General features: G+C 38.9%; 1 protein-coding gene across 8 annotated transcripts in view; it reads right to left on the bottom strand.

The window, feature by feature from the left end:
* The window catches only part of LOC132016191 (zinc finger protein 658B-like), a 30,578-nt gene extending 7,541 nt beyond the window's left edge, over positions 1-23,037 (bottom strand). The window contains exons 1-7 of one of the 8 annotated variants that reach the window (XM_059397352.1): positions 22,920-23,009; positions 22,119-22,531; positions 18,796-18,926; positions 14,204-14,262; positions 7,341-7,467; positions 6,943-7,038; positions 567-3,146 (exon numbers count right to left, since the gene is read on the bottom strand). In XM_059397352.1, the coding sequence (XP_059253335.1) occupies positions 913-3,146; positions 6,943-7,038; positions 7,341-7,467; positions 14,204-14,218 (2,472 nt within the window). In that variant the 5' untranslated portion in view covers positions 14,219-14,262; positions 18,796-18,926; positions 22,119-22,531; positions 22,920-23,009 and the 3' untranslated portion in view covers positions 567-912. The other 7 variants (XM_059397359.1, XM_059397354.1, XM_059397355.1 and 4 more) reach the window with 7 other exon arrangements.
* Between the last annotated feature and the right edge of the window lie 3,024 nt (positions 23,038-26,061).

The following is a 26,061-nucleotide window of genomic DNA, read 5'->3' as shown; positions in this document are numbered from 1 at the left end:
ACACTTAGTGCTGATGTTTACAAAGTGCTGCTATTTTAGTCACATACACACTTAGTACTGTTACTTTGATGTCTCAACTCACTTGTGCGGTCTCAAAACCACATGTTGACCATTGTGGTCAAATAAATATCCCATGGTAGATTATTAATGATTATTTAGTGTTGCATCCAAAACATTGCTTCTAGAATAAGATTATTTCTAGACAAGGATGTTTTCCTCACTTCCTAAACTGACAATTTTCCTTTGTTACGCATTCTCTGATAAATAAATTTTGAAGTGTTTTTCAAGTTATTAGCTTCTATTCTCAATTATATGATGGCCAATCAGAAGCAGATTGTGAAAATTCTCCTACATTCATTTCATTTTATGGTGTCTAAATTTGTAAACTTCTGATTTACAAAATGCTTGACTTGTTCATCAAAGTTTATTAAGATGCAGAATACTGAGATATTTCCCCCCTAATGAATTCTCTGACAGAGTGTTTCTCATGCCTTCATTAGATTCACAGGGTATATGAAGTAAGGGATGGCTAGGATATACTATGACAACAAAAAGCCCTAAATGTGTAAGGTCTGAACAAATCTGAAATTTATTTCTGGTTCATGAGAAGACTTACAAGGAATGTTAGAGAAGGCAGAACTCTGCCCAGGACACTGGTTTCTTCAAACCTGTGAATCTATAATCTCTAATGATTAGCTCCCAAGTACCCTGAGGATGATCCCCATACCCTTTGATACGGAAAGAAAAATGGAAGTAGGAAAAATTTCAAGCAAGGTCCTTTATAGGCTTGGAGTTTATGGCAGAGGTCACATGGCCTCATGTGAATGGAAAGCCAGAAAATCTTGACTAGTAGGTAACCACAAAGAAAAATGGGTATGAGGAAAAACCCAGCAAGTTTTTGCTACAGAGTTTCTACCCTAGGTGAATTCCTTGATGATTAGTAAGGGCTGATTTCCGGCCAAAAGTTTTTCCACATTCACAGCATTTATAAGGTTTCTCTCCTGAGTGAATTCTCAGATGGGTAGTGAGGGTAGATTTATGACGAAAACTCTTCCCACACTCGTTACATTCAAAGGGTTTTTCTCCTGTGTGAGTTCTCTGATGATTAATAAGAGTCGACTTTGTAAGAAAAGATTTCTCACATTCATGACACTGAAAGGGCTTCTCTCCTGTGTGAATTCTCTGATGTACATTAATGGCTGACAGATGACGGTAAGTTTTACCACATACATTACATCGAAAGGGTCTATCTCCTGTGTGAGTTCTCTGATGTTGAGTGAGGGCTGACTTCTGGCAGAAGGTTCTCCGACATTCATTACATTCATAGGGCTTTTCCCCTGTGTGAGTTCTCTCATGTCGAGTGAGGGATGATTTCTCATAAAAGGATTTCCCACATTCATTACATTTATAAGGTTTCTCTCCTGTGTGAATTCTCTGATGTGCATTAACATCTGACTGCCGATAAAAAGTTTTACCACACTCATTACATTGAAAGGGCTTCTCTCCTGTGTGAGTTCTCTGATGAACATTAACTTCTGACTGCCGATAGAAAGTTTTACCACATTCATTACATCGAAAGCGTTTCTCTCCTGTGTGAGTTCTCTGATGCACATTAACGTCTGACTGACGATAGAAAGTTTTACCACATTCATTACATTGAAAGGGTTTCTGTCCTGTGTGAATCCTCTGATGTGCATTAACATCTGACTGACGATAGAAAGTTTTACCACATTCCTTACATTGAAAGCGTCTCTCTCCTGTGTGAGTTCTCTGATGAACATTAACATCCGACTGCCGATGGAAAGATTTACCACATTCATTACACCGAAAGGGTTTTTCTCCTGTGTGAGTTCTTTGATGTGCATGAACGTCTGATTGCCAATAAAAAGTCTTACCACATTCATTACATTGAAAGCGTTTCTCTCCCGTGTGAATTCTCTGATGTGCATTAACATCTGCCTGCCGATAGAAAGTTTTACCACATTTGCTACACTGAAAGGGTTTCTCTCCTGTATGAATTCTCTGATGTAGCTTAATGTCTGACTGCCAATGGAAAGTCTTGCCACATTCATTACATTGGAAGCGTTTCTCTCCTGTGTAAATTCTCTGATGTACCTTAATGTCTGACTGGCGATGGAAGGTCTTACTGCATTCATTATGTTGGAAGTGCTTCTCTCCTGTATGAGTTCTCTGATGTTGAGTGAAGGCTGACTTCTTGCAGAAAGTTTTTCCACAATCATTGCATTCATGGGGTTTCCTCCCTGTGTATGTTTCCTCATGTCGAGTAAGAGATGACTTCTTGCAAAAGGACTTCCCACATTCACTACATTTATAAAGTTTCTCCCCTATATGTGCTAACTGATGGTCTGTGAGGGGTGACTTAGGTCTCGTTTTCCCACATGAATTAAATTCATGGGTTTTCTCTCCCATATGTGTTTTCTGATGCACTGTGAGGTTTGACTTGTAGTTGAATGTTTTCCCACATTCACTACATTTGAATAGACCCTCACATCTCTTTTTTTTCTGAACTTGAGTAACATGTGACATCCTGCTGAAATTATTTTCAATTTGATTGCCTTTGCATTGTTTCATTTCAAAGGAAACTCCATGACATTCCAAAAGAGATGACCTCTCACAGGTTTCTCCATGTCCATTATATTCACAGAGTTTCTCTCCTGTGTCAATTTGCCTGTGTGGAATTATTGTGGTCTTTTTTCCTAAGGATTTTCCATCATCATATTTTAATGTCTTCTCTGAAGACTGTGTATTTATATGCTGAATAATACCATTCTTATGACCAAGGGCTTTCTCATATTGATTATTTTCATGAGAACTCTCTTGAGTATGAGGTTTTTCCTGCTTTATATCAAGTAACTGCTCATACACATTTAACATGTGAGGCCTTCTCCTTGAAGAATATCTATTACTACCAATTGATACTAAAATATTTTTCAAATTCATTCCATGTAAGTCATGTTTACAGGGTATTTTTCTTGAAGGAATAAAATCTGTACTTTTATTAGATGATTTCCTTAAAGCATAAACTTTCTCTAAGGTCACTTTTTTGTTGTTGAATAAAACTTGCGGCAAGTATTTGTCTTTGTTTTTCTGGATTCTCTCTGCTACGTAATAATCTCTGCTGTCTTCTAAAAATGAAAATATTGAACAAACCGTAAGAATTTTACAGTTCGAATGGAACTGGATTAACATACAAATGTGCTTTTATATATTTGACATTGGTTTCAGTAGTGTCTCAGGATCAAAGTGCCTCTTTCCCCACCTAGTTTGAGAAAATATGTGGAAAAAGGAAGAAAAGCTATTAACATGCAGACATATAATTATTCAGCACTTTACAAGTAAGACATTCAAAATGGACAAAAATGTAGATTTTTAAAAAGATTTTATTTATTTATTTATTTGACAGACGGAGATCACAAGTAGGCAGAGAGGCAGGAAGAGAGAAAGAGAGAGGAGGAAGCAGGCTCCCCACTGACCAGAGCCTGATGTAGGGCTTGATCCCAGGACCCTGGGATCATGACCTGAGCTGAAAGCAGAGGCTTTAACCCAGTGAGCCACCCAGGCGCCCCAAAAATGTAGATTTAAATTCAAGAAGCAGTGAAGAGGATGGAAGATTCTACAGTGACAGATTCAGGTAGGAGAAAAATCACAGGAAATAAGATGGGTCCAACTGAGCTAATGAAAAGTAATTGGAATAACAAGAAAAATGAGTAGGAAAAGATGTTCGTGGAGGAAAATGTGACATTAAGGAGACAGAGTAGGTCTAATACATTCCAACCTGTATTGTTTTAGTAATATCCAAACAAGTTCTCATGCTTCCAGTTAAATTTCCCTCCCACACAATAGTAAGATAAATTTCTGAAAGCACCAAAGGCCTTATATTCAAGGAGTCATCAGACTGTACTCAAATTCCCCTCCCAATAGGAATGCCAATGTCCCAAAATGAAATACAAAATAATGACAAAAGAAGTAATAGATTCAATGATACATAGATTCAATGTATCTCCCTATTTTGGCTTTGATACGCTCATATTGCTCTACTGTAGCCACTCAACACGTGAACCTATGTTCACTTATTTTTCCTTAAAATAGCATTGCCTATGCCAAAATACTAATATTTAACTTTCCTTTATCTTTCACATCTCACACTTGCACATTTCGGGTTTCTGTTTATTATCAAAACTTAAGGATCATATGTTTCCAAACAAATCTCAGGAAATGAGTAACATTTATGTTGATTTACCATTTAAAAAATATTGTCCATGTTTGCTACCCACTGCGAAAAATTCTATCCCAATCTAAAAAACCACTGGCCTGACTCAAGTACCACATGACGACTGTTACAAGTCATCATTCTAGCAAACAAAATTTATACCAACTAAATCCACATCACATCTTTAAGCTGCCATCCTACAACTCCTCAATCAATATCCTCTCTGCCAGTTTAGTCAGTTCTTTGTCTTATTAAATTATTCATTCTTGACTATAAGGTCAAAGTATGTTCTTTCACTCAGAGCCACAGCTAGGGTATAGGCTAACTACTATCTAGGAAAATGACATAATAATACCATTATTCCAACCCTTCAAGAATGCCTTTTCAAATCTTCATACTTGTAAAACTTTCAAACTTATATTCGTTCTAAATCTTAAAGTAGTTCCAATGTAAATGAGCTCTTTCTAACACAGTCATAAATAGCACTGCTTTGTAATATACTGTATTTCTTGAATATACACATATTTAACGTTCTAAAATCTAAAATCACCCAATATAATATACACATATTTAACTTTCTAAAATGCCTCTTATAATTGATCACAGATCTGTACTCAGCAGGTCACACTATAATAAGCAAGATATTTTTTACTTAGTGGTTCATCACATAATGATCTAGTTACAATCTATGGCTTCTTAGAGTTGAGAGAATGACAATTTTTTCTTAATGCTGAATTTAAAGTGTTTCACGCAATTTTATTCTCATTCTTCAGTCCAAAGGATGGCAAACTTTTCCTTAAAAGGCAAAACAGTACACCTTCTAGGTCTTGCAGGTCATACCCGTCTATCACAATATCAAACTCTGCGATTAGAGCATGAAACTGGCAAAAAAGCCCATATGTAAATGAAGGAGTATGGTTGTGTTGCAAAACCATTTTATTTACAAAAACATGTGGTAGGTCTGCAGACCATACTTTATAATCACTGCTCATAACAGGTGTTGTTAAGTCTGATTTTTAAAAAATCTGAATAATTTGAAATCAATAGACTTCAACCAGCTATGTGTATCAGCATTACCTAGAAAGATTTTTCAAACACAAATCTTTAGACACTATGCCATCTTATACCTGATGAATCAGGAACTATAGGTTCAGGTAAGTAATCAGAGATCCTTCACAATGTTTTCAGAATATGAAATTTTTCCTTTCCTTGATCATGTTAATCAAATGTTCATTTCAGATTATATGCCAAAGTAAGAAAGAATAACATGATTGCCGTTCTCTTTGTTAGATCATACCTCAGGTATTATCAGGTAACGGATCATTTACTTTTGTTTCTTCTGAAAGACCCACTACATGCTGAGCATTGAGAGAAAGAAGACATTACACTGGCTCAAACATTCAAAGTCTTCCTTCTTGGAAGCAGGTACACTTAACTTTTACTGTAACAACATTCAATATAATAAGCGGAAAAATAGAGTTTTACTTATACACTAAACAATGTTCTGAGTAATTTTCATTTGTTAATGCATTTAGTATCTAGTCAAGGAAAGCACATAATGAAGAAAGGTGTGATATGGCAAAGCACACAGGATGCCTAAGTGACATTTAATGCGAGTGGATCAAATGATGTTTAGCATGAGTATAAGCAACCTAAAAATAAAACTGGAGCAGCCAAATAAGGTCAGAATATAGTCGTCAATAAAAGGTACATTAATTTAAATTTCATGAAATAAACAGGAGCACAGATTTATTTTGTCACGCTACTGAAAAAAATAGATGTTCTAGGCAAACAAAAGCACAAAAACACCACTGTCAACAACAAAAGAATTCTAATCAACTACGATTAGGAATGGGGCAAAATAAAAGTATGAGGGAATATAGTTCTTACTGATACTGACATAAAGCAAGAACATGAAAACTATCAGAAATTTACAAAGAAAAAATAATCAAAAATAAAAAAAATATAAAAGAACAAGTTTCTCATGTATGTTTATTTATTTATTTATTTTAACCAACCTCTACTTTTATCAGACTATAACTAGGGAATGTTTTATTTCCTACTTCCTAGGATTTACCGAGGGTTTCCTTTTAGCATCATATACTTCCACTTGTTTGCAAATGTTTTTTAAACACTAAAACAGGTCTTTTCCCCATTTTCTGAAGGTACCCACAGAAGTACGACTGTAAAATTAAGGCTGTAATTTTGTTACATTAATCTGGTAAATATGAATTTGTAATCTTATTAATTTATAGGTAATTTTAAAAAATAGTACCAAGTACTACAATACAACATGTAAAACTGAAAACAGTGTTTCTTCCCTTCTCCTCAAGAACCAAATTTTAGTAGATTTTCTCACTTTTCTTAGTTTTACCTTTGTGCTATTAAACGCAATAAAGCCAGTATTACTTGCTTATCTGCATAAATGATATCCTTGGACCCCTAGCTTTGAATAATCAGAAAACCAGTTTACATTCCTCTGTAGCATTACCCTTTTCTTTTCCAATTTTAGCATATATATATATATATATATATATATATATATATATTATATATAATACATATTTTACATTTCTCTACTTCTAAAGTAGGTGCCACTAGGAAGAGATTCTTAGAAAACATTTTAAATAATGTCTAACTCCTAAACTGACTGCCTAGATTATAATTTCCCCTCGCTTCCTCACTAACCTTTCCGTTACTCACTAACTCACCTGGGTAGTTCTGGTATAGAAATTCTTCCTCTAATATCCATGGCTCCTTTCCTTCTTCCAACTTGAAGATCACATCTGGCTTTTTAATGGGATACCCTGTAAAAGGAAAAATGACACAGAATTTGGACATGGGCTACAGCAATTCTTCTTCTTCTTTTTTTTAATAGCAATTCTAAAGGAGAGAGAAGACAGACTTTCTGGAGCTGCACGTTGATGAGGCTTATTTAAACATTTATGGGATGTGAGCATACAAAAATTCTTCCTTGTGCTCAAAAGAGATTAACAACCGCAGATCCTGAAGCAAAAGTCTCAACCACATAAACTATAAAAGACCAAACATTTTGGTATCTAAGAAATGAAGTGCATGTTATACAAAATTTGACATGAAAACTGCTTACCCACTGAGACAAAGTTGTGGTAGTTCTCCAGCATCACATCCCTGTACAGGGTCCTCTGAGCAGGGTCCAGGTGCTGCCACTCTTCCTGGGAGAAGTCCACAGTCACATCTCCAAATGACAGTGACCCCTGGAAGAGCACATTTCTGTTCAGTCTGAAGTTATCAGAATTGGGGTAGCACAGGAAAGAAATATGGAAACAAATTCTTCCCAGGTTCACTGTTGAGAACTGATGTTAAAATATGCCTACTGCATACATTACCTTGTATTAGATTTTGTAGAAGTAAAAAAGAAAAGTAAAAGTAAAAATTATGCTTATTTTAGTTTATTAATGCTCTAAACCTTGAAATGTGAATATTAACAAGAATAAAACACTGTTTTTATTCTCTAGAAAGTTAAATACTACACAAACACAACATACTGCAAAACTAAAAATAAGGTATTACTAGAACATACTAGCATACATAAAAAAGCAAAGGAAAGAAAATGTAAAATGTGTATTAGAGTCAGAAAAGAAAAAAAGTAACTATTTTGTATCACAACTTGTGCTTAATTAAAGAGTTAAAGCTGTAGGGCCTGAAATGTGATAGATAAATGTTCTTTATGACTATGAGGCAATACAACATAAACTGAAGGCATTAAAAACACGTGGGTTGACTTTGCTTCTGCTCCAGGATGCATAAAGCAAGGAAGAAAATCACTTTTTCTCCTACAATGAAAATTAGTCACACTAATTTCAAATTCACAATTTTTTTCCCTTACAGGGGAGGCATGATTACAAAGCACCCATGTACCCCAAATCTAGGAAGACACAATATACACAGGAAGAGAGAAAATGTCTATTTTTGCCTACCTGAGTTAGACCACAGGTAAGAAGTCAACCAGAATAGAGGGAAATTTAATTAATGAAAACAGAGTGTGAGCTGACACAACAATGAGAAACCCCTTCGGACCACAGACATGGAGGAGACTTGCACCTTTTAACAAGCATTTTTTTTCTTTTCTTTCTTTTTTTCTTTTTTAAGGTTTACTGATTTATTTTAGAGAGGAGAGGAGGGGGAGAATGAGTCTCAAGCACATTCTACACTGAGCAGAGCTCCTTGCAGGGCCCAATGTCCTGACCCTGAGATTAAGACCTGAGCCAAAACCAAGAGTAGGATGCTCAACTGACCATGCTACCCAGATGCCCATTTACAGGCTTTTTCTCTGTGAACCCCACTGGGCACCTACTCTATTCCTGGGGAAGAGCAGGGTTATGCACTGAGTCAACAACTACAGCTTGATGGGTGGTGGGGGCCAAGAGAATCAAGAAGGCCACATCCCCATGACCCAAGGACACAGGGACGACTTAACACTAAGGCCATATTGGAGTAAGAGAGCATATTCTGCCCATAACTTCTTACCACCAAGCTAACAAGCTTGGAATAACAAAAGGACTAATATAATATTGCTGACAGAAAGACAAGAGATAAATAAAAGCATGTAAAGAGACCCTCTCTGAGATACACACAAGGAGAACCCTTAAAACTCAAATGAACAGAGAGCTCTGGTAAATGAACCTGTATCCTACACACAAGGTAAGTTTTTAGAAAGTGAAAGCCTATTCTACCCTGAGAGTAGTAACAGAAAATTAATTCTCAAATTCTGCCCAACTCCTAACTAGTTAAACTTGAACCTGCGAACTAAAGGCCTCATAGGGAATTGCCATTTCTAGCAATAAAATCTAGTTATCCCAGTTTAGAGTCTGACCCAAGACATATACACTTCAACAAATAATCACAAAGCATATGAAAAGGAAAGAAACTAATAAAATACTACAAAGATATAAAGTAACCATCAGAAATAGATATTACATAGATGTTGAAACTATCTAACAGGATTTTAAGTAATTATAACTTTATGTTAAAGACTCTAATGTATGTTTAAACTCAAAAAGTATAGGACATGCAAAATCAAATGGATAATTTCAGCAGAGAGAACCAAATGGAAATCTAGAAATGGGAATACAGTAAGAGATGAAAAACAACCACAATGGGGCAAAACTAGAAATCAATCACAAGAAAATAACTAAAAGAAATACAAATATGTGCCAATCTAAATCTAAACCTAAATAACATGTTCCTCAAAAATGAATGCATCAATGAAGAAATCAAAGAGAAAATCAAGAAATATCTGGAGAGGGCGCCTGGGTGGCTCAGTGGGTTAAGCCGCTGCCTTCGGCTCAGGTCATGATCTCAGGGTCCTGGGATCGAGTCCCGCATCGGGCTCTCTGCTCAGCAGGGAACCTGCTTCCCTCTCTCTCTCTCTCTCTCTGCCTGCCTCTCCATCTACTTGTGATTTCTCTCTGTCAAATAAATAAATAAAATCTTAAAAAAAAAAAAAAAGAAATATCTGGAGAGAAGTGAAAAGAAAATAAAAACACAACAGTCTTAGAGATGGAACAAGAGCAGTACTAAAGGAAATTTACAGTGCTCAAGACCTACATCAAAAACAAGAAATAACTCAAATACATGGGTAATTTCCCCCCCACTCTCTAACCTTACACCAAAAGGAACTAGAAAAACAAAAAACAAAACCCAAAGTTAGCACAAAGAAATAAATAATAGAGATTCCTGGGTGGTTGAGTCAGTTAAGCATCTGAGTCTTGATTGCAGCTCAGGTAGTGAACCCTGTGTTGCGTTCTGCATTCAGCAAGAAGTCTACTTCAGATTCTCTCTCTCTGTGTCCCTCTGCACCTCCCTCCCCCTTTGCACTCTCTCTAAAATAAATAAATAAATAAATCTAAAAAGAAAGAGAGAAGGAAATACTAGAGATCAGAAAGAAATGAAACAGAGATGACAAAAGAAAGAACAAAGAAAAGATCAATGAGGCTATTGATAAAAGATCAATGAGGCTATGTATAACCACATACATAGGTCAATGGAACAGAACTGTGAGTCCAGAAAAAAAATACATATACACATAAAGAGAAGGAGAGAGAACAATTATTCAATGACAATGGAGGCAAGAATATACAATGGAGAAAAAAGACATTCTCTTCAATAAATGGTGCTGGGAAAACTGGACAGCTACATGCATAAGCATGAAATTGGGCCACTTTCTTACACTACAGACAAAAATAATCTCAAAATAGATTTAAGACCTAATGGAAAATTTGAAACCATAAAACTCTGAAAAGAAAATACAGGTAGTAATCTCTTGGATATCAACCTCTATAATACTTTCCTGAATCAGTCTCCTGGTACAAGGGAAACAAAGGCAAAAACAAACAGGAATATATCAAACTGAAAAGCTTCCACACAATGAATGAAACCATCAACAAGATGAAAAGGAAACCTAATGAATGGGAGAAAATATCTGCAATGACATGTCTGAGAAGGGGTTAATATCCAAAATATATAAAGCATTCACACAAACATTAAAAAAAAAACCCCAAACCCAAATAACCCAATTAAAAAGTGGGCAGAATGGTGGAAAAGTAGGTGTTGCTCCCACTAAGATAAACAGTATGGAGGGTCCCCCCAAAATTAATATATTAATATGAACCAGTAATTCCACTACTGGGTATTCATACAAAGAAAACAAAAATACTAATTCAAAGATACATGCATCCCTATATTTATTTACAATAGCCCAGATATGGTAGCAGCGGTAGTGTCCACTGATAGACTAATGGATAAAGATAGAGATTAATGGATAAAAATGGATAAGGTTGAATGGAATATTATTCAGCCATGAAAAAGAACTGGAGCTTGCCATTTGTGACATGGATGAACCTAGAGGGTATTATGTTAAGTGAAACCAGACAAAGACAAGTTCATATAATTTCATTTATGCTTCACTTACATTTAGAATCTGAAAAATAAAACAAATGAGCGAACAACAGCAATAGAGAAACAGACTCGGGGCGCCTGGGTGGCTCAGTGGGTTAAAGCCTCTGCCTTCGGCTCAGGTCATGATCCCAGTGTCCTGGGTTTGAGCCCCAGATCGGGCTCTCTGCTCAGTGGGGAGCCTGCTTCCCCCCCACTCTCTCTATCTGCCTCTCTGCCTACTTGTGATCCCTGTCTGTCAAATAAATAAATAAAATCTTAAAAAAAAAAAAAAAAGAGAAACACATTCATAACAAGAGAGAGAAACAGACCCATAAATACAGAACTAACTGGTGGTTGCAAAGAGTACAGGGGAGGGGAGGTGGGAGAGATTAATGAAGCAGATTAAGAAGTACAAACTTCCCAACTGTAACATAAATAAGTCATGAGGATGAAAAGTACAGCCTAAGAAATATACTCAAAAATACTGTAATTTACTTACAATGATGAGCATTTCATGTTATATAATAGTCAGGTCACTCTGTTTTTCATCTAAAACTAATTTAATATGTCAACAATACTATATTAAAAGTTAAAAAGATTTCAAAACTAAAAAATAAAAATAAAAACACCCCCCTACAAATAAAATAACTTCAACCAAGAATTATTTATTGAAAACATCTTCAAAAATGAAGAAACAGGGGCATGTTGGTGGCTCAGTCAGTTAAGCATCTGCTTTCGGCTCAGGTCATGATCTTGAGGTCCTGGGATCAAGCTCCATGCCCTGCTCCCTGCTCAGCAGGGAGCCTGTTTCTCCCACTCCCTCTGCCCTTCCCCTTCCTTGTACTCTCACTCTCACTCTCAAATAAAATCTTAAAAAAAAAAAAAAAAGAAGAAATAATGCATTCCCAGAAAAACAAAAATTTAAGCAATTCTTTATCAGCAGAACTACTCTGCAAGAAATAATAAAGGAATATGGTGCCAATGAAACTTGAATCTACACATAAAAATGAAGAGTAATAGAAATAGAATAAAAAGGAAAATTTAAGTTAATTCCTCCCATCCCAATTTTTAAGTGTTCTAAAGCAAAGGTTAGAAATTTTTTTCTGTAATGAACTAGATAGTAAACACTGTATTGTGAAGGTAGCCCCAGACAATACATAGAAGAAAGCATGAGGCTGTGTTCCCAGGAAACTTAATTTGTAAAAGCAGACAGGGAGCTGAATTTCACCCATGGGTTTCAGGTTGCCAATAATTATTCTAAAAGATAACTGTCTAAAGCATAAATAGTAGTACTGTATTATGTGTATAGAGCGCATGTTAACGTAAAATGTATGGTGCAAGAACACAAAGGACAGGAAAGAAGAATTAGGAATATACTGCTATAAGGTTGTTATACTATAACATCATGTGGTTTAATATTTGAAGGGAGGCTCTGATTAATTAAAAATAGCTATTATAAGCCTTTCACTAACTATTTTAAAAGTAAAAAGGAAGGTAAAAATAATAAGTCAAGGAATGCCTAGGCGGCTCAGGTGATTAAGCGTCTGCCTTCAGCTCAGGTTTAGGTCATGATCCCAGAGTCCTGGGATCAAGCCCCACATAGGGCTCTCTGCTCATCAGGGAGCCTGCTTCTCCCTCTGCCTGCTGTTCCCCATGCCTGTGTGCGTGCACTCTCTGTCAAATAAATAAAATCTTCAAATCAAATAAGACAATAGCAATGATAAAACGGAGTAACAGAAAACAAATTCAAAAGAAAAAAGATAGGAAGAATAGAACAGAGAAATAGCTAGCAAAATGGAATATTTTAATCGCCATATCAATAACCAATTTTTAAATACAGTGTTCTAATCAAACCAGACAGATCATCAGAGGGGGTTAAAAAACAGAACCAATTATATACTGCCTATAAGAAATTCACTTTAATTATAAAAATATATAAGTTAAAAGAAAAAGGATAAGGAAATATAACACAAACAATAATCCAAAGAAAGCTGGAGTTGCAGCATTAATATCAGACAAAACAGACTACGTATTAGGAGATACTATTGAAGATAAATAGGTACATTCAATTCACATTACATTAATGACAAATGATCAATTTTCCAAGATAAAATTAAATGTACATGTACCTAACAAAGCAGCTTCAAAATATAAGAGGTAAAAACTGATAGGACTGAAAGGGAAAACAGACAAAAATTAATACAGTTGGATGGGACACCTGGGTGGCTCAGTGAGTTAAGCCTCTGCCTTCAGCTCAGGTCATGATCTCAGGGTCCTGGGATCAAGCCCAGCATCAGGTTCTCTACTTAGCAGGGAGCCTGCTTCCCCCCCACCCCCACTCTCTGCCTGCCTCTTTGCCTACCTGTAATCTCTGTCTGTCAAATAAATAAATAAAATCTTTTAAAAAAATTAATAAAGTTGGACACTTCAATATTTCTCTCAGTAATCAATAGAAGATAACTGAAAAGAATATAGAAGTCCTAAACAAACCATCCCTGAACTAAACCTAAGTAACATCTGTAGAACATGCCACCTCACAATTTCAGGAAAATCTTTCTGTCTCATTAAGAATCATTATCATTTGGGGAGCCTGGGAGGCTCAGTTGTCAAGCATCTGCCTTCAGTTCAGGTCATGATCCCAGAGTCCTGGGATTGAGTCCCATGTTGGGCTCCCTACTCAGCAGGAAGCCTGCTTCTCCCTCTCCCACTCCCCTGCTTATGTTCCCTCTCTCACTGTGTCTCTGTCAAATAAATAAATAAAATCTTAAAAAAAAAAATCATTATGGGTTATTCTCACTTTCATTGCACTTCGTGTAATAATGTTTGCTATCGCTATCAGGTACAAATGTATAGCTCAGCACTGACAACTTCAACATTAAGTACTTGAAGGTCATCACCACAACAGCCCCTCAGCCCTGCTGCTAACCTGCTACTCCATATTTCTCCCAAAGTTGACATTTATCTATTTCCACATTTACATTTTAAAGGTTATATCTTATTCATAAGAGCTAATGTAAAACAAAGTAGGAACTAAAAAACAAAAAAACCACTCACCTGGGGTTTGTTCATTTTCTGCTTTTCTTAAAGAAGCATGAAGATGTGTGAAGATACAACTGAGAAATAATAGAACAGAGATGAGTCATAAATGATCCTGCCTCCCCTCCAGCTCCTTGCCTACAGATACTTTTCATACCAGTAGGTAAAATGTCCTGTTCGTTCCTAAAAAGAGAGGGAATGGACACATAGACGTAATACCAATTGACTCAAATACTTATGAGCAGCCTCTCAAAAAAAAAAAAAAAAAAAAAAAAAACCACAACCAAAAAAATCCCCCCAAAACAAAATAAAAAGCTACCCCCAATCCCCCCCAAACCTTCAACTTTTAGTTGCCAATTTCAGATGCATAAATACTCCTGCCATGACCAATTCCATACAACCAACATAACATCACCGAGCACAGCTGGGAAGAAGTGTGCAATAGCATACCATTATATAGGTATACTGAGAGATAAAAGAGTCTCAAGAACACAGAATCCAGTGAAAAGAAGGAAATTACTTAGGAAGTCATGAGTTTTGAGTATGATCATAGCCACAAGGAACTTAAGCAAACAGCTACTAAATGTAATGCAGTATCCTAGAAAGGAACCCAGAACAGAAAAAAGAACATTACAGAAAAACTGAGGAAATAGGAAAACGTATGCACTATACTGGTTCATTAATTGGGACAAACATACCATACTACTTTTAAATGTTAAAAATAGAGGAATTAAATTAATGTAGCATCTAGGGAGTTGTCACTGGGTGAACTGGTTAGGGTTAGGGTTAGAGAAGACCCTGGGCTGGGGGGCTTCAACCACACCCATCCCAAAGATGTCCTCAAAGGTTCCTGGTCTCAGCCACGAAGAAGAACTCAAGGCCAGACACAACAGAGAGGGGAAGTTTATTATTTTAAAGTGAAACTACATTCTCAAGATTTGAGAACAAGAGAGAGCGAGCGTGCTCAGTAAGTGTGGGTGTTGGGAGTCTGGGTTTCTCTTTTATGAATGACAGTTGTTAACTAGGGAGTAGAATATTCATTAGGTGGGGTGGGGATTTCTTAGAAGCAAGGTTTTCCCCTCCTTATTTGGTCAGGAGTCTCCTGTCATGGCACCCACCTTCACGGACCTATCTTGATTGAATCCAGCTTTCTTGTAGCTTTGTTTTGGAGTGATTCCAGCTCAGGCCCCCAACTTTCCCCATAGCTGCCTATGACTTCCTTGTGGATGGCCTCCCAACTTCCTGTTAGAACCCGGCTAATTGCCTCTAACAGAATCTCTGCATTATACTGATCTTAAGTCTATAAATCTAGAAACTGTTCTAAAACAATTTACTTAAATTCATCAAAGGAAAATCTAAAGAATATCCACTTAATACAAAAGAAGGCAGTAAAGGGACAAACAAAAGAACAAAAAAGACATGAAATACACAAGGAAAAGTATAGCAAAATGGTGGGCATAAATATAACCAAGTCAGTAATAACATTAAATATAAAGAGTTAAACATGGCAGTTAGGGGTCTGATGTGGTGGTGAATCCAACTAGATCCCAAAACCTGACCTCCACGCCTGCTTGTACCCACCTCTGTCACATTTGTCCTTCAGCTCTTCTTTCTGGCTTATCTCTTAACTTAGACAAACTGAAACTGAAGCCACCCTTCAGGCCACTGCCCTGACAAAACCTCCAGCCAGCCCAGACCACCCAGACCAGTTGGAGCTTAACCTCCTACTTTCACCTGTGCAGATGCACCATGGAGCAACCTCTGGAATGACCAACAGCCACTCTACCTCATAAAATCTCTGCCCAAAAAGGAGCACCAGTCTCACTTATTAATATACACTCTATGTAGGGGTGCCTGGGTGGCTCAGTGGGTTAAGCCGCTGCCTTCAGCTCAGGTCATGATCCCAGGGTCCTGGGATCGAGCCCCGCATCGGGCTCTCTGCTCAGCATGGAGCCTGCTTCCTCCTCTCTCTCTGCCTCTCGGCCTGCTTGTGATCTCTCTCTGTCAAATAAATAAATAAAATCTTTAAAAAAAAAATACACTCTATGTATAAGCAAGTTTCCTTACGACATAAGCTTGACCTCATGCTCACCTCTACATATAATGACAAGGTTTCCCTATCTAAATATTCATACTAACCCTAAACAAAAGAACCATCCACCCTTGATAGGACAGTCAGAGCTTTGGAAGTTCCCCACAATCCCCTTACTTGCTTCAAATAAATTTGACTTTGTGCAACAACCCCACCTGACGTAGTGAGCAATTTGCTCACAGATTTGGTAACCCACTTGGGACTGTTCTCCCTCTGAGGTTCTGCCCTGGTTTTCAAAGGACAGAGCATTGAGAACCAGCAGTCCTTTTGGGCTAACCCATTCAATTAGCCAGGACTGGGGGATGGAATTCTTGGGGGGGGGGGCTCTCCTTTCTTGGGGCTTGTTTTGCTGGACAGGTGTTGCGGCTCCCTTAAAGAGACTGTGGCCACTCCAAGCCTCTTGCTAAGAATCTCTCCACAGAACTAAATGGTACCAATCCTATGGCACTACTCTCTAAGAGTATTTTCTTTGAGTTGTCTCACAAAGCCTGGTAGGTCGACAGTCAGTTAAGAACAGGGCCTCTCTGATCAACACTGCAGGGGATTAAATGCTCTTTACAGTCGAGTCCAGACATCCCTGGTGGCAAAGGATAACACAAGCTGGCCATTCAGAGGCTGAATGCTTTAGCCTGGCAGATGGGAAGTGGCCCAAACGAGACTAGTCTGGGATCAGCAAGGGTGAAGGATATCTCCATCTTTTTTTTTTTTTTTTTTTAAGATTTTATTTATTTATTTGTCAGAGAGAGAGTGAGCGAGAGCGAGTACAGGCAGACAGAGTGGAAGGCAGAGTCAGAGGGAGAAGCAGGCCCCCTGCGGAGCAAGGAGCCCGATGCGGGACTCGATCCCAGGACGCTGGGATCATGACCTGAGCCGAAGGCAGCTGCTTAACCAACTGAGCCACCCAGGCGTCCCGGATATCTCCATCTTATCTGTTTGACCTGTTAACATTTGATGGGGACATCTGACACTGTTCCTGGTTTTTTTTTTCCTCTTAAAAAGAGAGGTGTGCTTTGAGTTACTGAATCTAAACCAGATTCTCCCTGAGCCATTCCCCAAGTAAATCCTTTAAGACTAGGTGGACGCTGAGGGGCTGGAAGAGGGGCAGCCTATGCACCACGCCACTGCTCCTCAAGGCACAGCTACCCACACCCACTTGGATTACCTTAGCATTAACCCACTCTCCTTGTGGGCTTGATTTTAAGTCAAACGAGTCTCATATGTATTGTGGGTAAGGCTGTACTGCACCTGTGTCACCAATAACACTGAAAGTTACCTTGAGAGAGGGTGAGAGGAGACCCTAAGAAGGAATTCCAGATTATGGGAGGGACAATTCCACCCTGAAGGAAAGCCTCCATTGGGCTGTAGCCTCCAGAAATGGAAAGTATTTGACTACCTTCCTTTAATCCTAAAACAGATGACTTTCCTCCTTAACACAGGGTGGCCACAATAATAGACTCTAGAGGATGAAGAGAAGTGGCCAGAAAATGGGACTTTAAATTTTACTATGACACTACAGTTGAGCTTATTTTGTGAAAGAGAAAGAAAAATGGAAAGAGATTCCATATGGTCAGTGCTTTATGGCATTATATCAAAATGAGGGGTTGCAAAGGAAGTTTAAGATTTGTGAAATGAAGGTAGAACTGAAAACCCTAAAAATGCGTCCTGTACTCTTGGGGTCAGGTAATCTTTGTCTCCATCTCCATCTCCTCCACCTCCTCCAAACCACTGTATTGTAATAAGCCTCTGCCTTATTTCTCTATTTGGGCCTCAGCTATCCCAGCTTCATGAATACCAGGCTCTAATCCTTTGCAAACACTCCCAAAGCCTTCTCAGATGTCTCCAGCACCCTTTTATCCTCCCTTGTCAGATAGCACTACCAGATTACGGACCTATTTTAAGCCAAGGATGGGAATGTTGCCATTGAGATGGGTGTCTCATTAATGTGCATGTCCCATTTTTTATCTCAGACCTGTATAACTGTAAGGCACACACTAAAGGGTTATTATGGGCTGACCTGATTGATTTATACATTTAATAGAGGATACCTTTTCTACTTACAACCCGTCTGGGAAGATATGCAAGCTTTGCTCACCATTCTCTTAATGGCAGAAGAAAAGCTTACTGTGTTAGCAGAGGCCAGACAGGAAGCTGATAAAAAAAATTCAGCCAGGATCAAGTTCTCAGAGACCAAATGAGGAGGCAGTGCTAAGAACTGACCCTGAGGGGGATCCCAACTCCCACAACGAGAGAGAACATTTTGGCCATTATTGAGGGCTTCTTTTAAAAACTATGAAGGAGGTAAGTAGATCTCCTGGTCCAAATTATGGGACATTCAACAAAGGACAGATGAGAATCCATCAGCCTTTTTGCAAAGGCTATAAAATTGCCTAAGACGAAATACAAACTGGGACCCTGAGGTTCAGGGTAGTTGAATGGCCCTTAATAACCTATTTCATATCTCAAACTGTTCTGGACAGCCAAAGGAAACTCCAAAATTGGCATAAGTGTGGATACTAACCCTGCTCAGCTTCTAGAACTAGCTTTCAAGGTGTTCCATAACTGGATGTGATGCAGGATGTAAAAGAAGACCAGAAGATGAGAAGGCAATTTGCTCTTTCAGTGGGAGCTCTCCAGCCTACGTGAAGTAACCTGGGAGAGGAAAAGATGATACCCATGAGTGAGTGCCCCAAGCCCCCTCTATGGGACCAAGAGACCACCAACAAAGTTGGGGTCCAATCAATGTGCACATTGTAACCAGGAAGAGCACTGGAAACAGGACTGCCCAAACCACTCCCGAACAGAAAGAAGGGCAAAGCGCAATCATTTCGGCTGTCACTCACTGAAGATGAGATATGATAGGGCCACAAGGCTCCCCAACTGGTCTTGGACCATTAGATTCTCATCTCCCACAAGAAGCCCTGAGTAACCTGGGCAGTGGGAGGGAAGTTGTTTGAGTTTTAACTTGATACTGGAGTTACTTTCTCTGTACTCAACACCCAGAAGGGTAGCCTTTCTAACAAAAATTGTAATATGAAAGGAATCTCAGGAAAAAAAGACATGAAAAGGTTTCTGGATCCTTTGACTTGTGAAATAGGATCAAAGCTCTTAAAACACTCTTTCTGATATGTGCCAGAAGGTCTCATATTCTTTTAGGATGAGATACTTTAGACAAATTGGGGTCCACAGTAAGTTCAGAATAGGACAAATTAGAAATTCAAGTTCCTAGGTACCAAGGAACTGAACTCATGTCATTATCACAACATATCCTAGTATTTAAAAGAGAAAATTCCCCCCAAAATATCATAAGGCAAGTCAACCCGAAAGTCCGGGTGTGAGGGCAGGTGGGGGCATGCCATTAACAACACATTTGTAAAAGTGAAATCGAAACAGACTGCTAGCCCCAGATGCTAAACAAAGGATCCACCCAGTAATTAACAGGCTCTTAAAATGGGGTTTGATTAGGTCATGTAGATCTCATATAACACCCCAATTTTACCTATTAAAAAGCTGGGAAGTGAGGAATACAGATTTGTTCAAGGCCTCAGATCTATTAATGAAGCTGCTTGAAACATTCAATCTGTAATACCCAATCCCTTTACTCTACTGACCAACTTACTTAGTAAATATTACATTGTGTAAGAGCAAAAGAATACCTTTTTCTGCATCCCACTAGATCCTGAATTCCAAGTACTATCTGCTTGAGCGAGAAGATCCTCTCTCCCACCAAACACAACAGTACTGCTGGACTGTTTTACCTCAGAGTTTCAAAAACCTCCCCCATCATCTCTGGGGAAATTCTGGGATGAGATTTAAGAGAATTAAGTTTAGAAAAATAGCACTATATTATGGTATGTAGATTGTACTTTGATAGCTACTCCCACCCACGAGGTTTCTGACCAAAATACCTTATCCATGTTAAGTTTCCTGGCAGACAGGATATATAAAGTCTCAAGGAAAAGGCCTAATTTCTAAGGAAACTGTACAGTACTTGGGGTTTATTATTTTTTTCCAAGATTTTATCTATTTAATTTCAAAGGAAGACAGAACGCACAAGTGAAGAGGAGGAGGGGCAGAGGGAAAGGGAGAGAATCTCAAACAGACTTTTGATAAGCATGAGCCTAACAGGAGGCTTGCTCCCACAACCCTAAGATCATAACCTGAGAGGCAATCAAAAGCCCACCTCTTAAGTGACTGAGCCACCCATGTGCCCCTGGGTTTATTATTTCAAGAGGACAGTGAAGTCTCCCTCAAGAGAAAAATGGTAGGGGCGCCTGGGTGGCTCAGTGGGTTAAGCCACTGCCTTCAGCTCAGGTCATGATCTAGGGGTCCTGGGATCGAGTCCCGCATCAGGCTCTCTGCTCAGCAGGGAGCCTGCTTCCTCCTCTTTGCCTGCCTCTCTGCCTGCTTGTGATCTCTGTCAAATAAATAAAATCTTAAAAAAAAAAAAGAAAGAAAGAAAGAAAGAAAAATGGTAATACAGGGCTAGCTAGCTCCACCAAAAACCCATACTCGGTCTTCCCGTTGGATAAAAAAAGCCTCAGAACTAATTCTGGCTGGTGTTGGATTGGCTGTTGGGAGTAGATGCCTCTTGGGGAAGTTCTATAGGTTATAAAGTCACTGCAAGGAAATTAACTGATGTCATAGGAACCTTAGCTAAAAACACAGGATATGCCCTTGAAAACTTAGTAATGTCCCTAAACTCTTTAGCCAACATAGCGCTAGATGATGACTAATCCTACAGTACTTATTGGCAGAAGGAGGAGGAACTCATTTTGTACCTGGATTAATACTTCAAGTGAAGTGGAAATAGATATTTTAAAAATCTTCAAGCAGACAGCCTGGCTACATACTTTCAACCAAAAAGGAAAATTCCCCTGATGAGGACTGCAGGCTATTAAAACAGTGTTACCCAATACTCCATGGTTTCTCCCTTTCCTGAGACCACTAATAATCCTACTGCTCCCAGACTGCCGTTTAGACTTTGCATCATTGACTGATAAAATTCTCTACGAATGCCCGGGGGCCAAGAATTACAGCTGGTAGTAACACAAAGATAGGAGCAGCTTAGGGTTAAAGGGTTAAACCTGGTGACCCACAGACACATCAAAACCTGAGGGAAAATTCTGCTCTGCTAACAATTTCAATGACCACCCTCATGCCCAGCAGGAAGCAACTATAGAAGATGGACCTTTGCCCTGTGCCCCTGAAGAATGAGCAGCAGAATAAAACTAGAGGATGGATTTGTCACCTGCTAGACCCCAAGACCTGACTTTTACTGCCCACCTGCTTGTACTCAATGCCTGCTGCCCCACATTGTTTCTTAACCTCTTCTTTCCAGCTTCACCCTCAAATCAGGCAAATGGAAACTGAAATCACCCCTCAAGCAACAGCTACTGCCAGGACCAGGTCTAGCTCATCCAGACCAGTCTGAGCCTAGCTTAACCGTGACTCTCACCTGCGCAGGTAGGACCATGGAGTGACCTCTAGAATGACCACTTTTACCTCATCACAATACTAAAATCTCTGCTCAAAGAGCACATGCACCACTAATATAACATAGAATCTAATTTATTTATAGTATAAATACTATGTACATAGTACATAGTATTTATGTACTGGCATGTTTCCTTAAGAAACAACTTTATGCCTGCTCTACATACGATGACAAGGATCCCCTTTCTAAATATTCATTCCCTCTCTAAATAAAAGGAACCTCATTCCCTCTCTAAATAAAAGGAACCCATCCACCATCTCACAGAGTTATGGTTTTGTTAAGTTATTCCTCATGATCTCCTTATTTGCTGCAAATTTTCCTTTGCATAACAACTGCATAGTTTCTACCTGTGACTCGCCAAGTAGCTAACTCAGGTTAGTTCAGTTACAGCGACACCGCAACAGGAAAATAAAGAACTGCCATGGTATGCCCTGCAGTTCTAGGTTCTACCCCTTTCTGGGACTGTCTCCATTCTGGAACTCTGGAGCTCTGAGATCCAGCGTCTCTAGGGCTCTCTTCAGGATGAGAATTCTGTTTCTGGTGTTGCAGTTCCTTAACCCGACAGGGGCCCATCGGTTCCTTGGAAATCAGGATGTAGGATTTGAGGATAGGGGCGCTTGGGTGGCTCAGTTCGTTAAGCATCTGACTTCAGCTCAGGTCATGATGTCAGTCCTGGAATCCAGCCCCTCGTCAGGCTCCCCACTCTGCGGGGAGTGCGCTTCTCCCACCGCCCCTTTCCCGGCTCCGGCTCTAATAAAGCCTTTAAAAAAAAAAAAGAGCAGAGGACAAATTCATATTAGAGCCCTCACCCAGCAGCCCAAATCTGCACCTCTCGAAACTTACTATCCCCAGAAATGAGAGCCACTGACGCCAAAGTCAAAGGAGAGCAGGTCCAGAGCACTCGAAAGCCTACCCAGACTCTAAGTCACGGGGCACCCCACGCAACAAGAGCGCACCCTCACGCATGCGCACGCGCCCCATCCCGGGGCGTACGGACAGGACCACTCGCTCACAGCTGAGGACTCACTCACTCAAACCGCTGGCCCGCACCAAAAAGCCCCCGCCTGCCGTAAGGGCCCCGGGGCGGGGTCCCGGGTCTCCTCCCCACCGAGGGCCTCCACCGTTTCCCACCCGGCCAACGCTCAAACCTCTGCTCTTAGGAAGGTGGGCAACCAGGACCTTGAGCGTTACTGGGAAATCTGGTAACGGGATTTCGGGCTTCCTTAAACCCGTTGGCGCAAAAGGGGCACCAGGAAGATGGCGAACCTGCGCGTGCGCAGCACTGTCCGCAGCCAGGGCGCAAGTTCTGCTGGGTAAGCAAACAATCTCAAGACTACGTCTACCATAATCCTTCGCGTCCACTTCTTTAAATAAATGTGTAAATAAACCTGTCTTGCTGGGGCAGGTCTGTTCTTCTGGCGTTTTCAGGGACCGCGACCTACTCCACCCCCGGAGGTTAGGCCCTACGTATAAGAACTACTAATGTAATTTGTGGTCTTTTAGTGCATCCTGATTTGGTAAAAACAAACAAACAAACAAACAAAACGAGCCCCGCCCCCCAACTCCCAAACTCTTTGAAAGACTTTTGTGGACATTACGGGAGTTTGATTATAGATGCGCTATTAAAGAATGTACTTAGTTTTGGAGACACATACTTAAGTATTTTGTGAAATATTTATTTTAAAATGTTTTCGCAAACACAAGATAAATGTGGCAAAATGTGAAATTGTCAAATAAAGCAAATGGTACATAGGTGGTCATTTTTCATTATTATTCTAAGATTTAAAGTAGAAACTTGAACAAAAAAAGGAAGAAGTTGGGACGCCTGGGTGGCTCAGTGGGTTAAGCCCCTGCCTTCAGCTTGGGCCATGATTACAGGGCCCTGGGATCCAGCCCCGCATGGGGCTCTATGCTCAGCAGGGACACTGCTTTCTCCCCCTCTCTGCCTAGTTGTGATCTCAATCTCTCTCTGTAAAATAAATAAGATCTTTTGAAAAAAAAAAGCAAAAAGAACTGGGTGTATCTTTTAGACATGATACTAATAAAAAGGAAGATATTTGTCAGTTATCAGTTCTTGTGAATAGGGAATTTAATTAAAATGTTAACAAAATGGAATCCAGTAATACAATAAGAAAATAACATCTCTACCAAGCAGAGTTTGTCTCGGAATTGAAGAAAAGGAATTTTTCAAAATTAAGGAAACAATGATTTTTTTTTTTTAACTAAGCCAGAAAATATATGCATACTTAAAAGATTTTAAATAAGTACTTCACTAAAGTAATTTCACTTCTTGGGTTATATGCTACTATAATTCAAAGATTTATATAAATAATGCTCTTCACAGTTTTAGTTGAGTCAGTACAAATATTCAAGAATTTATGGGTAAAATATGCTCATCCACAAAGTACAATAACAAGCAGCAGCTTCTAAATATGAAAGAAATAGATTAAATTATACTGGGAATATTCAAAATATATTAAACTAAAAATATGTCAGTAACAAAGCAGAGCTATCTATAAAATGTATGACTTTCATGGAGATATAACAGTGTCTGTCACAAGATAAGCGCTCAAATTGACATTATTTCCAGTTAGGGTATGTAAATGTATTTATTGTCAGTGAGTCTCTATGCATTTTTATGAAAGTTATTTCTGTGTGACTTGTAGATTTGTGTGTGTCCATCAACTGTGGGAATAACCACCACAGATTTGTCTTGAGAATAAGGCAAATACCAAACAAACACAACAGTAGATAAAAATGATACCGTGTGAAAATACTTGTATATTTATGTGTGAATTATTCTTCAGCAGTAAATAGCAACTACATCTATGGTTCCCCAGGCCAAAATCTGAAATCATTTCTTTGGGCAGAATTCTGAGATGACCCTTTATTTTTAATTGTTTCTCCAATACCACCCATCCAGAAAAGCGGTTTGTGTATATGAAAGAGGACTTCAGCTGCCTCCATTTTGACCTCAAACTTTCTGGTTGGTTTCTTCTTTCCAGCTTGTCTCTCGGCTCAGGTGGAAGACCAAGAGAGCAAAGAAATCCCACCCCTAAAAGACACTACCTCCTTAAAGAATAAGGACTACCGGGGGCCCCCCACCCATGTTTGACTCCAAAGACTCCATTGGACTTTCACTGCCCATCTATAGTACCCACTGTCTTTTGCCCCACATTTTTCCTATATAAACTATATATATAACTTTATATAAACCTTACATATATATCTTTATATATCTTTATATAAACTTTATATATAACTATATATATAAACTATATAAATATATATAAACTATATATAAAATATAACTATAAATATATATAAACTATATATAAACTTTATATATAAACTTCTTATATAAACTTGGAAATATTTTTCAGAGCTTTGGAGTCAGTCTTTGAGATGCTTGGTCCACTGTCTTCCTTGTGTTAGCGTCACTGAAATAAATTCCTTTCCTGGTTCACTATGGTGCCTCTCTCTGCCTTTGGATTTTGTCAGGGGTGAGTGGCATACTTGCTCTGTTTGGGACTCCCATAGCCAGGTGCTCCTTGAATGCCAGCTACTTGTATATGTATACATGATATACACATACTCAAATATATATATTTGAGTATGTGTGTGTGTGTGTGTGTGCATTTATTTATATATATTATAATGGATTTTGTTTTAAAATTAATCTTACCGGGGGTCACCTGGGTGGCTCAGTGGGTTGGGCAGCTGCCTTCTACTCGGGTCATGTTCTCAGGGTCCTGGGATGGAGCCCTGCATCGGGCTCTCTGCTCAGCGGGGAGCCTGCTTCCTCTCTCTCTCTCTGCCTGCTTGTGATCTCTCTCTGTAAAATAAATAAATAAAATCTTAAAAAAAAAAATTAATCTTACCGGGACTTTTGGGTGGCTCAGTGGGTTGGCCTGCTACCTTTGGCTCAGGTCATAATCCTATGTCCTGGGATGGAGTCCCACATCGGGCTCCTTGCTTGGCGGGGAGCCCTCTTCTCTCTATGCCTCTGCGTGCCAATCTGCCTGCTTGTGAGTGTGCTCGCTCTCTCTCTGACAAATAAAATCTTAAAAACAACAACAACAACAGAAAACTTGCAAAAATAAAATTAATCCTACCCCCAAAAGTTTTTTGCCATTACTTTGAATGGAAACTCATTTCTGTTGTTAGCATAGGAAAAATGTCATGACGTTACTGACCAGGAAATCACTACGTATTCAGTATATATTCCCTAGTGAACGGAGATATATATATATATATATATATATATATATATATATATATATATATATA

This window comes from Mustela nigripes, chromosome 4 (genome assembly GCF_022355385.1).
Source record: "Mustela nigripes isolate SB6536 chromosome 4, MUSNIG.SB6536, whole genome shotgun sequence".
In the NCBI taxonomy this organism is placed as follows: Eukaryota; Metazoa; Chordata; class Mammalia; order Carnivora; family Mustelidae; genus Mustela; species Mustela nigripes.
The sequence above is the reverse complement of the archived record's forward strand: the minus strand, read 5'-3'. Positions and strand labels throughout refer to the sequence as shown.